At 41.9% G+C, this 17,306-nt stretch overlaps 2 protein-coding genes across 3 annotated transcripts in view; one reads left to right on the forward strand and one right to left on the reverse strand.

Annotated features, from left to right (window-relative positions):
* LOC110526966 (transcription initiation factor TFIID subunit 4) overlaps positions 1 to 8,171 on the reverse strand; it is a 111,294-nt gene extending 103,123 nt beyond the window's left edge. Inside the window, exons 1-2 of the mRNA XM_036980974.1 lie at positions 6,859 to 8,171; positions 1,010 to 1,170 (exon numbers count right to left, since the gene is read on the reverse strand). Of these exons, the coding sequence (XP_036836869.1) occupies positions 1,010 to 1,170; positions 6,859 to 8,140 (1,443 nt within the window). The 5' untranslated portion in view covers positions 8,141 to 8,171. The remainder of the gene's footprint in view (positions 1 to 1,009; positions 1,171 to 6,858) is intronic.
* Positions 8,172 to 8,958: 787 nt separating this feature from the next.
* LOC110526584 (protein LSM14 homolog A) lies at positions 8,959 to 17,090 on the forward strand. Of its 2 annotated transcripts, none has more exons than XM_021607679.2 (9): positions 8,959 to 9,277; positions 9,879 to 10,042; positions 10,147 to 10,294; positions 12,395 to 12,583; positions 12,810 to 12,884; positions 13,085 to 13,264; positions 13,457 to 13,628; positions 13,771 to 14,050; positions 14,260 to 17,090. In XM_021607679.2, exons 1-9 carry the CDS (start codon positions 9,157 to 9,159, stop codon positions 14,281 to 14,283), a joined length of 1,353 nt encoding a protein of 450 aa, XP_021463354.1. In that variant the 5' UTR covers positions 8,959 to 9,156; the 3' UTR covers positions 14,284 to 17,090. The 2 variants fall into 2 exon arrangements, with proteins under 2 accessions (XP_021463354.1, XP_021463355.1); XM_021607680.2 differs by having other exon boundaries at positions 14,263 to 17,090.
* The last annotated feature ends 216 nt before the right edge of the window (positions 17,091 to 17,306 follow it).

The following is a 17,306-nucleotide window of genomic DNA, read 5'->3' on the forward strand; positions in this document are numbered from 1 at the left end:
CACGGTTGGGATGGTGTTCTTCGGCTTGCAAGCCTCCCCCTTTTTCCTCCAAACATAACGATGGTCATTATGGCCAAACAGTTCTATTACCCACAAAACACCAGTCTCAACGTCAACAGTGACGAGGCGACTCTGGGATGCTGGCCTTCTAGGCAGAGTTCCTCTGCCCAGTGTCTCTGTTATTTTGCCCATCTTAATCTTTTATTTTTATTGGCCAGTCTAAGATATGGCTTTTTCTTTGCAACTCTGCCTAGAAGGCCAGCATCCCGGAGTTGCCTCTTCAGTGTTGACGTTGAGACTGGTGTTTTGCGGGTACTATTTAGCAGCTCTTTAAATTTGAAAATAGGAGACCCAGAAGAGTCATTAAAATAAGGATCTTAATCCAGATCTACTGCTCTATCAAAATAATACTATATAATTACACATAAAAACACAATACTAATGTAAAATATTTGGGTAAAATACAGACCAGTCTGGATAAAAGCTTGATTTAAAAAAAAAAAACGGACAAATGTAACATGTCTAAACTGACATAATGTAAATCAGGTAGATTATATTTTGTTTACTATAAATCTCTTCCAATTGTCTCAGAGGCTTCAGTAATGTAAAGTGAGACTACAGAGAGACAGTTAGGTGGCAGGCTATAACCACTTCATCTCTTTTGATATCCTCAGGGAATGTGTCTGCATATATTTGACAGTCAAATTATTTACTACTATACCTAATGGTAGAACCTAGCTACCTAGAGCAGCCCAGTGTGTAGATTAGTCTTCTATGAAATAGATTACCACTTCAACATCCAATGCAATGCAGGCCTTTCCATCATAAGGAATATCAAATGATGAGTTTCCCAAAAGCCAGCGGCTATATACATTCAGCAACTGTTTTTTTTCAATGTAATGAACTAAATCCATCTTTTTGAATTAATATATCCCTCTGTGTAACTGATTCACTGAACAACTAAGGGCATGTCACACTGTGGTAGTGACAGTGGGGTAGTAACTCTTACCTGTAGGGTAGTTGCTCTGAAGGTGGCCCCTGCAGTGGGGGTGGCAGTTCGGGGGGAGATGTTGTTCTGGGCCTGGGCCTGGGCTTGGGCCTGTGCCTGGGCAAGGGCCTGCTGTGGGACCATCACCAGCTGACCCATCTCAGTGCGCACCAACACCATTCCTAGAGTGCAGACAGAGCAATCACACACAATATACTCAGTCAAAGTCATTACACTGACATAAAAGGCACCTGGGCTGGCTGTCAATGAAATGCACCTATTACAGTCACATAGTGACCCTAGAAAGTGACAAGGAGATCACGTTGGATTTATGAAACAGTAGAATCAATTCTGATGTTCATTCTGATTTCTTAATGCCATGTTCAATCTGCCCATGAGAGCAGTACATTCCATTTACATCAGCATCAAATAGAATGAGAAATGATAGAGCTTTTATTACACAGTGTATCTGTTACTGAACATAAACGCCTCAAACAGATTTCCATTAGCCTCCTCTAGATTAACTCAGAGAAAATGTAACTATATTACATTACAATGTTTTCACTAAAACACAAAAGCTACTTTAATCACTGAACATTTTGGGTAGGCTAATGGGTATGCTATAAGAGTAATGTCCAGACACAAGTAGGCCCTATGTGACTTAAAATGTGTAGATCTCTGCGGAGGAACAACTGAAACTGCAACATACCAGCCTGCATCTCCCTGCTGGTTTGCCTCTTAAGCTAAGCAGGGTTGGTCCTGGTCAGTCCCTGGATGGGATACCAGATAGTGTTGTATTTGTTTATTTTAAAATGTGTAACTTTGAGAGCATTATATGACAGTGGCAAGTCTAATCTCCACTAGAGCTGGGTGATATGGACAAAAATCCATATTGCAATAAATTGCCTGAATTGATGCAATAACGATAAATAAACCTATAAGTTAATAAAATTAATATGCGTCAGTTTTTTTAAATCATCCTCTATACTACTACTAGTTTGATGGTTGTAGCCATCAATTGTCCCATTAACAATCACCCATATTAGTAAACTTATTTAATTTCAAACTTCACATTTCTCTAATATAGGCTACTAGCAAAATATCAGCAAAATGCCTGCAATAAGTGATCAGTATTGTCGGTGTCGATCATTTTCATATATTTTTTTAAAGTCCCTATTCTTATTCTCTACTGAGTCAAAGTTTTTGAGCAGCATTCTCTACTGAGTCAAAGTTTTTAAGACAAGTTAAGTGCATGCTCTTCTTAAGTGCATGCTCTTCAACCGATTGCTGCCCACACCCTCCCGCCCGACTAGCATCACTACTCTGGATGGTTCTGACCTAGAATATGTGGACAACTACAAATACCTAGGTGTCTGGCTAGACTGTATGTTGCTCTTGCTGCTGGTGATTCTCTGATCCACCTCCACGCAGACGATACCATTCTGTATACATCTGGCCCTTCTTTGGACACTTAACTAACCTCCAAAGAGCTTCAATGACATACAACTCTCCTTCCGTGGCCTCCAACTGCTCTTAAATACAAGTAAAACTAAATGCATGCTCTTCAACCGATCGTTGCCCACACCTGCCCGCCCGACTAGCATCTCTGCTCTGGACGGTTCTGACTTACAATATGTGGACAACTATAAATACCTAGGTGTCTGGTTAGACTGTAAACTCTCCTTCCAGACTCACATTAAGCATCTCCAATCCAAAATTAAATCTAGAATTGGCTTCCTATTTCGCAACAAAGCCTCCTTCACTCATGCCGCCAAACATATCCTCGTAAAAATGACCATCCTACCAATCCTTGACTTCGGCGATGTCATTTACAAAATAGCCCCCAACACTCTACTCAGCAAACTGGATGTAGTCTATCACAGTGCCATCCGTTTTATCACCAAAAGCCCCAAATACTACACACCACTGCGACCTGTATGCTCTCATTGGCTGGCCCTCACTACGTATCCATCGCCAAACCCACTGGCTCCAGGTCATCTATAAGTGTTTGCTAGGTAAAGCCCCGCCTTATCTCTGCTCACTGGTCACCATAGCAACACCCACCCATAGCACACACTCCGGCAGGTATATTGCACTGGTCATCCCCAAAGCCAACACTTCCTTTGGCCGTCTTTCCTTCCAGGTCTCTGTTGCCAATGACTGGAACCAATTGCAAAAATCTCTGAAGCTGGAGTCTTATATCTCCCTCCCTAACTTTAAGCATCAGCTGTTTGAGCAGCTTACCGATCACTGTACCTGTACACAGCCAATCTGTAAATAGCACACCCGACCTCATCCCCATATTATTACTTACCCTCTTGTTCTTTTGCAACCAAGTATCGCTACTTGCACATTCATCATCTGCACATCTATCACTCCAGTATTAATGCTAAATTGTAATTATTGTACATAGACGTTTCTATTTTTATTTTATTTTGTGTTATTGACTGCACATTTGTTTATGTGTAACTCTGTGTTGGTTTTGTCGCACTGCTTTGCTTTATCTTGGCCAGGTCGCAGTTGTAAATGAGAACTTGTTCTCAACTGGCCTACCTGGTTAAATAAAGGTGAATTAAAAAAATATATAAAAAATAATGAGTGCATACAAAATGCATGAGTAGGCCTATCCATCTGCTGGGCCAACACAGTGATATTTTTTCTTGAAGAACTTGAGTTGCTCTTTCACGTGCCTCATGCAGCTCATTGTAACAACTTTGAAAGATAAATACCAATAGAGGAGATCATGTCTGGTGTTTTTTATGTCCTGCCATTTCATTAAACTTGCCCATTGGCAAAATACAGTGGGGCAAAAAAGTATTTAGTCAGCCACCAATTGTGCAAGTTCTCCCACTTAAAAAGATGAGGGAGGCCTGTAATTTTCATCATAGGTACACTTCAACTATGACAGACAAAATGAGAAGGAAAAAAATCCAGAAAATCACATTGTATGATTTTTAATGAATTTATTTGCAAATTATGGTGGAAAATAAGTATTTGGTCACCTACAAACAAGCAAGATTTCTGACTCTCACAGACCTGTAACTTCTTCTTTAAGAGGCTCCTCTGTCCTCCACTCGTTACCTGTATTAATGGCACCTGTTTGAACTTGTTATCAGTATAAAAGACACCTGTCCACAACCTCAAACAGTCACAATCCAAACTCCACTATGGCCAAGACAAAAGAGCTGTCAAAGGACACCAGAAACAAAATTGTAGACCTGCACCAGGCTGGGAAGACTGAATCTGCAATAGGTAAGCAGCTTGGTTTGAAGAAATCAACTGTGGGAGCAATTATTAGGAAATGGAAGACATACAAGACCACTGATAATCTCCCTCGATCTGGGGCTCCACGCAAGATCTCACCCCGTGTGGTCAAAATGATCACAAGAACGGTGAGCAAAAATCCCAGAACCACACGGGGGGACCTAGTGAATGACCTGCAGAGAGCTAGGACCAAAGTAACAAAGCCTACCATCAGTAACACACTACGCCGCCAGGGGCTCAAATCCTGCAGTGCCAGACGTGTCCCCCTGCTTAAGCCAGTACATGTCCAGGCCCGTCTGAAGTTTGCTAGAGAGCATTTGGAGGATCCAGAAGAAGATTGGGAGAATGTCATATGGTCAGATCAAACCAAAATATAACTTTTTGGTAAAAACTCAACTCGTTGTGTTTGGAGGACAAAGAATGCTGAGTTGCATCCAAAGAACACCATACCTACTGTGAAACATGGGGGTGGAAACATCATGCCTTGTGGCTGTTTTTCTGCAAAGGGACCAGGACGACTGATCCATGTAAAGGAATGAATGGGGCCATGTATCGTGAGATTTTGAGTGAAAACCTCCTTCCATCAGCAAGGGCATTGAAGATGAAACGTGGCTGGGTCTTTCAGCATGACAATGATCCCAAACACACCGCCCGGGCAACGAAGGAGTGGCTTCGTAAGAAGCATTTCAAGGTCCTGGAGTGGCCTAGCCAGTCTCCAGATCTCAACCCCATAGAAAATCTTTGGAGGGAGTTGAAAGTCCGTGTTGCCCAGCAACAGCCCCAAAACATCACTGCTCTAGAGGAGATCTGCATGGAGGAATGGGCCAAAATACCAGCAACAGTGTGTGAAAACCTTGTGAAGACTTAGAGAAAACGTTTGACCTCTGTCATTGCCAACAAAGGGTATATAACAAAGTATTGAGATAAACTTTTGTTATTGACCAAATACTTATTTTCCACCATAATTTGCAAATAAATTCATTAAAAATCGTACAATGTGATTTTCTGGATTTTTTTTTTCTCATTTTGTCAGTCATAGTTGAAGTGTACCTATGATGAAACTTACAGGCCTCTCTCATATTTGTAAGTGGGAGAACTTGCACAATTGGTGGCTGACTAAATACTTTTTTGCCCCACTGTATGTGAACGCTTGTGATGTCAGAAAAATCTAACAGATGCGTGGAACTTTCTTAGAACTGGAATGATGCATGCCATTGTGTACTGTGTTCTGTCATATTGTCAATGCCATTGAAATATACTGTATATTATATTCAGTATACCAGTAGGCATTTTTGTCACCATACCAACTGAGCAGCAAACATCTTGCTCACATGCAGTCTTGGTTGTGATCTTTGTGTTGTGTTGATAATGGGTGTCATGAATCATGTAATAACTTTATTCAATTTCAGATATTTCTACAACATGATACAGAATTAACCTAAAATCAATACAGATGTAAAGGATATTTTTTATTTTTTTTATTTTTTTACAACCAAATCTTATTTTTAAATGGAAATTGGACGTTGTAGGGTCCAGACAACCTTTGTGATTTCACATGTTTGAGAAACTTACAGCCAACAACAAATCACTTTCTCATCTGTTGTGTAATATGGGGCCCCTGAAAAAGCATGAACAAAGGCTCCAGAAACAAGCAAATACATCCTCTTAGAAAAAAAAAAGTTCTCAGTATAGTGACGCAGTTCTTTAGATGTTATACACAAATTGTCATTCCAAACTTTATCCGCAATGTTATATTCCCTTTTGCACAACTTGAGCTGTTTCCCCTATCCAGCTGTTCCATTCTCCATGTAGCCTTCTGCTACAGGTCTCTGCCAAAATAAAGGAAACACCAACATAAAGCATTTTAATAGCACGTTGGGACACCACGAGACGCAAGAACAGCTTCAGTGTGCCTTGGCATAGATTCTTTGGATACTTTGTACCCATCATTTACTCAAGTGTTTCCTTTATTTTGGCAGTTACCTGTAAAATGGACAGAAATGTATCGCTCGAGCCACAACAAAGCGTCTATAATGTTGCGGACAAAGTTCGGAATGGCACAATTGCATATGCAAAATATCTAAAAGACCTGCATCACTATACTGACAAAAAAGGAAGCATTTGTTTTTGGAGCCTTTGTTCGTGTTTTTTCAGGGCCCCTATACTACACAACGAGGAGAAGAGATTTGCTGGTGGGGCAAGTTTCTCAAAAACATGTGAAATCACACAAAAGGTGTCTGGGCCCTTCTATAAGATGACATTTACATCAGAAATAGAGATTTTGTTGTAAAAACGACTTCTCCTTTAAGCTGTATAGAATTTACAGATGTAATCTGTATTGACAGGTGTTTTATCAAATGAATGCTACTTTGCCCAAAGCACATTCAGAATCTGCTGCGTCTTTGGGAATCTTCAGGAAGTGAACAGGGAAATGATGAAGGAACACATCACATGTCCAGGTAATGTTTTACATTAAAGTACACAATTGATGTAATGACAAAGCACAGGGCTCTCAAAAAGACCTGCCCAGTTTCATTGTTTTGATCTGAGCAGATTTCCCCGCTCTGATTTGAAGAGAAGAGCAATTCATCCTTCTAACACCTTACCCGGTGGGATGGTAAACCCAGGAGGCAGTTGAATGGTCGTCTGTGGTTGTTGGGGGGGTCTGACAATCAGCTGGGGGGCTACAGTCCTTTGAGCCGCTGGGACTCCCGGTCGAAGCAGAGGCTGTGTAGCTGTGGCCACAGCCGGTGACGCTGGCCTTACCATTCCAACAGTTGTTGTTTGTCCAACAATATTGACAGCAGGCTTTGCCATGACATGACTTGCTGTAGTCGCCGCTGCTATGTTGGAAACAGCAGAGGGAGAGTAAACAGAGTTTATTACGGAATTGACAACACCTAACGGACTGGACATGACTATTTTGGACTGTACGGGAGCGCCCGACTTCGCTTCAGAACCCTCTTTTTTGTGGTTCACTTGCGAAGCTGCTGCACAGGTGATCGGTCCTATCGCGCCTTGTTTAACCAAGGCCGAGACGGTAGTGCCATTTCCATTATGTGCGATGCTCGCTACAATGTGATTTGGTAGTCTTTGCAAAGCAATAGTAGGAGTCCCCTTATCCAGGGGAATCGCTGATTGAGTTGAAGAAATTCTGGAGTTAGATAAAGTGAAATTCGTCGTATTTACACAAGATGTAACGTCAACGGTCCGACTTGAGTTTGCTGCACTTGCACTGCTAATCAACGCAGCAGTTCCCGCCGCAGGGGGATTATTCCTTGACGTTACCGCTCCTCCGGTACCGTTCAAACTCTGTATTCCCGCGGATGCACTCCGTAACGATGCAGTTATACGTTTTCTTGGATGATCGACAATGTCTGTTGATGTCTGACCTGAAGCCAGAGCGGAACCTCGGCTGGTAGTGGTGCTGCTGATGCTGTTGACAAGCGGAGAAGTTGCTACACCACCAAATGCAGGTAGTGTTGTGATAGACGATGTTCCATGTGATTGCAAACCGCTCTTGGTAGCGTTTACTCCAGTCCCTGAAGTGGTGGAAGCTTCCTCAAAGGACGGAATAGAACTCAGCGAAGAAGATGTAACAGTTTTCTCTAAGCTAATTTCTTTAGAGTTTTTCTCCTGGTGCATCCCAGCTTTATGTTGTCCTTGTTGCTGCTGTACTAGTGTAGTACCCACTTGGGCTGGTAGCGTTTTCCCTAAGTGATGGTTTGCAGTGAATGTACACCCAGCACCTCTGTTTTCCGACTGAGTATCTGCAGGGTTGCTTTGTCCAACAAGTTGTGACTCCAAAGAGCCCACTAAATCGCTCACAGCTTTTTCATCCACCTCAGAAAATAGCATATCTTCCAGTGGGTCGGAGGTGCTCGCCATCTTTGATCATAGATCGCTGTCTAAAAAAAGTGTAAATGAGTGAAATGCGCAAGCGTGTTACTAGGCATTGTGGGAATTAATCTGACGTCAAAGAGCCAATAGTTTTTTTCAAATTTCATTGATTAATAAATGTATTTCCAAACAAAATACTGTAAGGAAATTGTTTAGCACGTTACATTTCAGCACGTAATAAAGTGGGAGTTCTCACAGAAACTCAGAAACCTCACATTTTATTATGGCAATGAAAATAGGCTTTAGTCTGGGAGAGTAGCATATGGTCCCTAGGACATATTTTATTTGTCATAGAGATTTTATTTTGACACTTGCCAAAGAGACGACTGGAAATACTTAGTAGTTTCCGCACCAAATAATTTCACCTTCACCTAATTTCACCTATCAAGGTTTGTTGCTTCGGCTAGCTTTGGCTGGCTGGCTGCTGGTTTGTTAGAATTGCTGGAAGGACATTTTGTTAGATGAAGCAGATTGCAACTGCACCCTTGCATTTATTGCAGATTACATTAAAATACATGATACATGTGTGGAAACTGCTTAATTAAACAAACGTTGTCTTTTTATGTATTTTTATGCATACGGGGTGGGCGAGAGAGATGGGCGATAAGGTATCCAGTGGCAGCGATGGAAAATGTACATAAACTGTAGTTGGCAGTCTCAGATCTGGGATCAGTTTGCCCTCTCCCAATCCCAGAAAGTATCCAGAAGGGAGAGAAACACAAAACTAACCTTAGATCAGTAATCTTTGAAAGGTAGCAATGATCCCGTGAAAACTCGCGATATCTACGGTTGACAGAGACGATTTCCCACCATTCTTTGCGGTGAGGCAAGGCATCATAAGAAAACGGCCATGTCGTTGTGCTAGCAAATTGGTGGAAGAACGAACGAGCAATAATCTTTGTTAGAAGTGTGCAAACAGGACTAAATAACGTAGCTAGCTACTTTCCATATACTTTTGGAAGATATATATTTATTTCCCACACTCAAATAAAAAGGAAGACGGTATGAGTGGAGGGACACCCTACATCGGGAGTAAAATTAGCCTAATCTCGAAGGCCGAGATTCGCTATGAGGGGATTTTATACACAATTGACACCGAAAATTCGACTGTTGCCCTCGCCAAAGGTAAGCTAAAACGTATACCTTGCAATCAAATAAGTCGATAAATTGAAAACATCGTTTTTTAACTAGCAATGAGGTGCAGGCATTTAGTCTGTCACTGTCAAATTGTTCACAATGCTAGTTAGCATGGCTAGTAGCTAGCTTTGTCAAATGCGTAATCATGCGTGTGGCAGGCTAGTTTAAGTTAGCAGAGCTAATTTAACTAGCTCGTTTCACTGCAAACGCTCTGGCCTGTTTCATTCATGCTTTGTTGGTGCATTGTTTAGCTGACCGGTTTATCACTTCAGCTAACTTGCACGATTAGATAGTAAACGTTAGCGGTTAATGTGGACGGGAAATCGGCTAGATAAAATGCTAACGATGTTGACCTTAATTTGATGGCTAGAAAGTGCAAGTTAGCTAACTAGCGACCGTTCTATTGTTGTTCCTCCGGTGGCAGCTAGCTAGCTGCCTGTTTGCACTGGTATGTGCATGCGCTCACTTGCGTCCTTTGTTTACGTTCTGTACGGCGTTTCATTTTGTCAATACTAGACTGTACAATGAATGGTGGATGATCTGGCAGGAAATCAATGTAATTTGTCTCTGCATTTGTTTATCCAAACAGTCCGCTCCTTTGGCACTGAGGACCGCCCTACTGACAGGCCAATTCCACCACGGGATGAAGTCTTCGAGTACATAATCTTCAGAGGGAGTGACATCAAGGACCTGACTGTTTGCGAGCCACCAAAAGCCACCAGCTCCCTGCCTCAGGACCCTGCCATTGTTCAAGTAAGCAGGACATTGATCTAGTCAATGATTCAGTGGCAAATGTATTTGCTGTTTACATATTTAATAGTTCTGTATATGGTTGTTTAACATTTTGTTTTCCCCAGTCCTCTATTGGATCCACCAATGCTCCACCCCCATCATTCCAGTCTGTGGGCTCATATGCACCCTTTAGCGGCAGGGCTCCTGTCCCCCCTTACAGCCAGTTTAACCCCAGCCCCCTGGTGTCCCAGCAGTTTGGAGTTGTCGGTGGAGGTTGGTACATTCATCTTGTTGATTCGCCATTCTATCATCTGTGAGATAAAATGAAGAATGATATTGAAAGCTCTTGTATTGTCAGTGTGTAATGCTGTTGGAGCTAGTACTTATTTCTTTAGCATATCTGCCTCTCAATATCATGCAATTGTATGTTCTATGCAGTATCTTACTTGCAGTTAACATCAGTGGAGAACTGCACTTCTTGCATTATTATAATCACACAACCTGCCTTTGATCATGACTCTGTTCCAGTGCATTACACAAGTAATTGAACTAAGGTGTCTTCTATATGGGGGAGTTGTGTTAAGAGCCCCAGCGCTCGGTCTGAACAGTAACATGTCACTTGTGGTACGGTTTTGGAGGCATAAGGATCTTATCTTTAATATCAGTGAGAAAATAATTAAAGAAAAGGTTAGTGATACACCTTTTTTATTGGGTTAGTGTTCCCACATGGCCATATCTCCATGTTACAGCGTGTGTTTATGGAAGACAGAGGCACTACCTGTGCTAATTAGCTATCTAGCATACTCCAAACACCTGTGTGTAACTGTAGAAGGTTGCCAGAAATGTGACACTGAAAAATACTGTTTGCTTCAACTGATAAAGCTGGTTAAAAGTGTACAGTAAGTGTATATTTTGCAGTTGTGGAATAATTTTGAAAGTAAAGGGATTTGTTTCTAGAACCGTATTGCAATTTATAATCGATTTCGTGTTTAAATTGAGTATCTGGGGCTCCCGAGTGGAGCAGAGGTCTAAGGCACTGCATGAGTGCTAGAGGTGTTACTACAGTCCCAGCTTCATATGTGCCACAACCGGCCGTGGTCGGGAGTCCGATAGGACCGCTCGTAATTAGCCCAGCGTCATCCGGGTTAGGGGATGGGTTTGGCCAGTGGGGCTTTACTTGACTCATTGCACTCTAGCGACTCTTTGTGGTGGGCCGGGTGCCTGCAGGCTCACCACCTATGCCAGTTTCCAGCAGGGGAGGCTGACACATTGGTACGGCTGGCTTCCGGGTTAAGCTGGCGGGTGCGCGGTTAGGTGGAGTTTCAGTGGACGCATGACTTCGCCTCTCCCGAGCCCATTGGGGAGCTGCAGCGATGAACCAAGATCGAATAATTGGGGAGGAAAGGGGGTAAAATAATTTGGCTGTGTTGGCTGCCAGAGCCAGTCTACCTTTTAAATATATCATAATTTCCTTGGACCTTAAAGAGTAACAGTTGGCTCCTTAAAGATAAACTTCTCCTTAATGCAACTGCTGTGTCAGATTTCAAAAAAGCGTTTACGGCGAAAGCACACCATGAGATAATCTTGAGTGCAGCGCTCAGCCGCCAAAACAAGCCATACATACACCCGCCAAGTTGTGGAGTCAACAAAAGTCAGTTATAAATATTCACTTACCTTTTGATCTTCACCGGAATGCACTACCAGGAATCCCAGTTCCACAATAAATGTTTGTTTTGTTTGATAAGTCCATCTTTATGTCCAAATACCTCCTTTTTGTTCGCGTTTAGTTCACAAATCCAAATGCACAAAGAACGGGCACTAAGTCCAGACAAAGTCAAAAAGGTTCCATTAAAGAAAAATCTTTAGGATGTTTTTATCATAAATCTTCAATAATATTCCAACCGGACAATTCCATTGTCATTAGACAGGGAACGGAGCTCACGCCACGCGTGATAAACAACTCTGTGCTCTTATTCTCTCTCCTTTCACAATAGAGGCCTGAAACAACTTTCTAAAGACTGTTAACATCTACTGGAAGCCTTAGGAAGTGCAATCTGACCCCATTTACACAGGATATTGGATAGGCAATCACTTGAAAAACTACAAACCTCAGATTTCCCACTTCCTGGTTGGATTTTTCTCAGGTTTTTGCCTGCCATATGAGTTCTGCTATACTCAGACATCATTCAAACAGTTTTAGAAACTTCAGTGTTTTCTATCCAACTCTACTAATAATATGCATATCCTAGCTTCTGGGCCTTAGTAGCAGGCAGTTTACTCTGGGCATGCTTTTCATCCGGATGTGAAAATACTGCCCTCTAGCCCCAAGAGGTAAACAGTACATCTTGGGCTAACCCCTGCCTTGTCCTCTAGGTCGCACCAGTCCCCAGCTGGACACTCTGAGGAAGAGCCCTTCCTTGGAGCAGGCAGTGCAGACTTCCCCCACCACTGCCCCTGCTGCACCTGCACCAGTGGGACAAAGGAGCCCAGCTGGCCCATCAGCCAGGCCCATCACTACCCTGGGCAACCAGAAGCCTCCAGACATCCTGGAACAGAGGAGGGGTGAGGCTGGCAGGGGAGGCTGTAGCCAGGCTTGGCCTGAATGTCCACAATACACTGCTGTCACACAGACTAGTCTACATTGCCTGTTTAGAACAATTGCTTGATTGCCTATCTCTCTAAGTGAAGAACCTGGCCATATGGCTTTCTAGTTTAGAATATTGTTGCTCTTGACTGATATGCCAAAATAATTGTGAGTTTGGCCCTTTTATTTTGTGCCTTTTTTTAGGCCCTGAGGTTCAGAAAATACCCAGAACAGATTCCGAGCAAGGTGGTGGCGACAACCGGAATCACCGTCAATGTGGTGAGTCGGTTCTCATGAAATACCAGTGTACTTGTTAACCTGTTTTAAGCTCTCGCCCTAGCTTCTGTTGTACACTGGCTTACTAGTGTTAATGTGCCCATGTTTTTCTGTCAAAATAAGATCTATATGCATTCAAACTAAATATAATTTAAAGGTTACTTTGCTATTGTTTGTCTGACTCTGCTGTCTTGTCTTCCCAGCCGGTGGTCCTCCCCCTCAGCGCCGTGGTCGTGGAGGTGGTCACCGTGGAAGAGGCCGTTTCAACCCACACAGGGACGGTCCCATGAAGTTTGATCAAGACTTTGACTTTGAGACTGCCAACGCTCAGTTCAACAAGGAGGAGATTGAAAAAGAGTTTCAGAGCAAACTCAAACTGAAAGGTACTATTTGTAATTATTATAGCATGTTCCATGCAGCAGTAATGTCATGGCCTAGCCTGGGTTCCTACCTAAATTCCCAGGCTGCCACTGTTGACTTGGAACTTGTCAATTTTTGTGTACTCTTTTTATCCTCTTATCTTAATCCAAGTTTATGAAGAAATGTTGTACCCCTTTTTTAATTGTCTAACATAGATGACAAGCCTGATAAACCAGAGAAGGCTCTTAATGGAGATGAGAAGGCAGATTCTGGAGTGGAGACCCAGAACAGTGAAGGCAATGCTGAGGAAGAGGAACCTGTGGTGGCCAACGTTTACTACGACAAGACTAAGTCCTTCTTTGATAACATATCTTCTGATGATACAAGGCATGTCCCTTTTGCTCTCTTAAACAATTTTTCTATTTTTATTTGTGCTTTGTGGTATTGATAGTGTCTCATACTAATTGAAATCCAAAGCATGTCGGTTAGGTTAGTCTTTGGCATTAAAGGTCTCATTTTGTATTTACAGGAAAGCAGCGGAGCGATCTGGCGGTTCAGGATTCCCAAGAAGGCAGACTTGGGCTGAGGAGAGGAGGATGAATTCGGAGACCTTTGGCATTCCACTGAGGCACAACCGAGGCCGAGGAGGCTTCAGAGGAAGTCGTGGCGGCGTGGGCTTCCGTGGGGGCAGAGGGCGTGCCATGAGCAGAGGTTCCTTTGGACCCCCCCGCGGGGCCCCACCCGGCTTCAGGGGAGGATTCCGAGGAAGCAGCAGAGGTGGCCGGGAGTTCGTTGAATATGAATACAGGGTAAATCATTCCTTACACCACATGTAAAAATATTGGTGATTTTATTATTCCAAAGTTAAATGTACATAAGCACACACTCGCAACAAAGGACAGGACAACCCAACATCACACTTATAATGCAAGTAAAGTTCAATATGATGCAAGACTGTTTCGATATTATTGAAGGCTGGATGCGTGTTCAAGTCTAAACATGTTTTGCTTTATTCCAGAAGGATAACAAAGTGGCCGCGTAGTGTACCAGAGAGATGGATCCACCAAGAATCGTAGCCCTTCATGGTCCAGAAATATTTGTCAAAAAGATTGACAACATACTCTGTAAATTTCCCACCAGCACTGGGGTTGACTGCTTGATTTCAACGGGTGTGAATGCAGTTTCTTTACCAATTTCATTTTTTTTCTCCCAAAAATACAACAAAGGATTATAATGTGCTTTTGAGAATTTGAGCATTGTTTGATATTATACAGTAATCAGAGTGACAAGAACTTGTGTAAATATTGTACTCCAGTGGAATTATTCAGTATTTTTGCATCTATTTGAGTTCCTTTCTTACTAAAATTGTATTTGATAATGTTCTGTTGTGTAAAGATGTATGCAGAATCCCGCTGATACTGTGAGTACTTTGATCACTGAAAAATAGCTTTATTTTTTGGGGATATATCCTGCAATGTACCTTAGGAGCACTAAAATCCTACATAGCCTGTCGGGTCACAGTTTTTGTTTTTTATATTTTCCTAGTCTATTTCTTAGCCGTTTATCCCGTGTTTTGACGTTCTGCTGTACTTTGCCAAGTTTCTTAAACTATTGTTTCAGTGTTCCTGCTAAAAGACTAAAATGTAAATGTTCTTGGGGTACATCAAGTAGATAAGTGGTTTACATCATAGGCTCACTTTTGTTGTTGTAGAGCTCCTGCTTTCTAATTAAGGTAGTCAGTTCAGACCTTTAAGCTATTTATACAAGATCGGAGTAGGTCAGACATCCTGAAAACATTTTGGAGCGTTTTCACTAATCGGGATCATTTGTTTTATAATCTTACTGAATATTGAATGAATGTATTTCTACTGCATCACGCTGTTATTTCTGCACCAAAGATATTTTGTGGTTGCCACTTAACTTCTGGTTTTAGAAATGCATATGAATGAATTGATTCAGAGGTTTTGGGATGTTTTCTCTACCCCTAAGCATGCCCTGTGGTTCCCAACACCTGCTAATGCTGGTCACCAACTACAGGTCATGTTGGGAAGGACTGCAGTCCTTGTGATGGGGTGTGCTGCACATATTTGCTCTGGCATATTTTTGTTAAATGTAGTGTTGGTGACTATTGCTCTTTTTAGTGTAGTCAATGTCGTCAAAGGAGGCTTTTCTGCAACAATCATGGCTGAACTTGGAGCATCAGTCATTAGAAATGTCTAGCTAGCCTTCATCTCCCCAGCGCTTGAATATGAAATAACTGCCATGTTTTAACTAGCCGCTTAACAAGTGTCTATGGTATTAAATCATTGTTGACCTCTAAATGTTTGCCCTGCAAGAGAAGATGGCTGCTTCTGGCCTAGACTGCTGTGTAACCAGATTGATCTTGTCCCCAGTATGGAATACGACTGGGAGCATTGGGCTACTTATTCTGTTTGTTTCAAAACAATTTGCAATTCAACAAGTGTTACAGATGTATGTTGACATTTTTCTAGCAGACAATCTTGCTTTGCCTGATGGTCTATTGGCATGCTTGGCCCTTGTATGGTGTTGCATCTGAAAAAACAATCTGGTGTGCTCAACTCGAAACAAAGATGCTGGTGTTTTTTGTTTTTCAGTCCCACTAATGTAACTTCAGTGAATAATAGTATCATTCACCAGCTGTATTGACATTGTAGTAGCCTGGCACACAAGTGATTCTAACGTAAGCTTGTCCTGAAAAAAAGAACATCAATTTGTTGAAGTGGCAATATGTTGGGGAGAGTAAGGGCTGTATAACTTGGGAAAAATCTTCAGCCATCAGAGATAATATTCTGCACAACTAGGTTTGAGTATACATTCATAGATTTATTTTAAGTCCAACCGCTAAGTTTACATGAGGTTGAAGGAAACAAATTCACTTGTTGGAAGAAGTTAGATGAAAAGTAGTGAAGTTACTCCAGGCCTTAAAACCAATCTACTAAGCTTCTGGAAGAATTCCTAGTGATCCAATTCCAGCATTTGTAATAAACCGCATCGGTGCTTTAAGCTTGCAATGTTTGTCCCTTTCCCCATGCTTGGGGAAGTCTATTGAGCACTGTCTATTGTCCAGCACTTGCAGTTTGGAGGATTGTCCATAAAATCATACCTCTTGGGGCGATTCAGATTTTTAATGGGATATTTTCTTTTTTTAAGATAAAGGGATGTGAACTGGATGTTGAGACCAGTGGATAAGGGGGTGGATTTTTCAGATGTTCTCACTTTTTGTCAGTATGTTTGAGAGTGCTAGAAGGAGGGTTATGCATTTATCTTTCTCTCAATTGACCTACATACAGTATGATGACAATATGTAAGCTGTACTATTTGAAAACACTACAAGATAAACCTGATCTAGAACATAAAAAATGTTGGGCAGCTAGGCCAATATATCCTGTAGTTCATAAATGTGCAGTTTGACTGAATTGTTGTACAGATTGATAATACAGAGCAATGTATGGCAGCCTTAGCCTCGTACAAATCATCCTGATCTGTGAGCTTGTGAGATCAGGGTGGCTTGTATGGGGCTATGGCAGCCATGCCTTGTGATAAAACACAAAATAATGACTCCGAACAAGGATTATACACAGGAGCCTGGGCAGTTGCAATAACCACATCGGTGTAAGGTCCAGAGCTAATTTGAGATTTCAAACAGTACATATTACCTACATATTGCTGTAAAGTTTTGATTACATTAGTTACTTCTTCCGACCTCTGGAATAATAAAGCCAGATATTGTTTCTAAATAAGGCAGTTGAACAGCATGGTGTACTTCAAGTGGGCCGACCCTCTGCAGACAGGTTTTTACTCTATAAAAATAAACAATTGTTCAATAGCCATCTCCTTGTTTATTATATTGACAGTCGAGTTGCCTTCCAAGAATTGTGGACACTACTCAGTTCAGATATTTTTCAAGATTTTAGGCGAAATGTAATTATTGCCTTCTAGCAAACCTTCCAGGCTCATAGCATTTGTGTATGTCATCGTTTTATGACTTTTTAGGGCTTTTCAGTTACCATTTGAAATATGTGGTCATGGTGTTTTCTAGAGAAG

Source organism: Oncorhynchus mykiss, chromosome 6 (genome assembly GCF_013265735.2).
Source record: "Oncorhynchus mykiss isolate Arlee chromosome 6, USDA_OmykA_1.1, whole genome shotgun sequence".
Classification (NCBI taxonomy): Eukaryota; Metazoa; Chordata; class Actinopteri; order Salmoniformes; family Salmonidae; genus Oncorhynchus; species Oncorhynchus mykiss.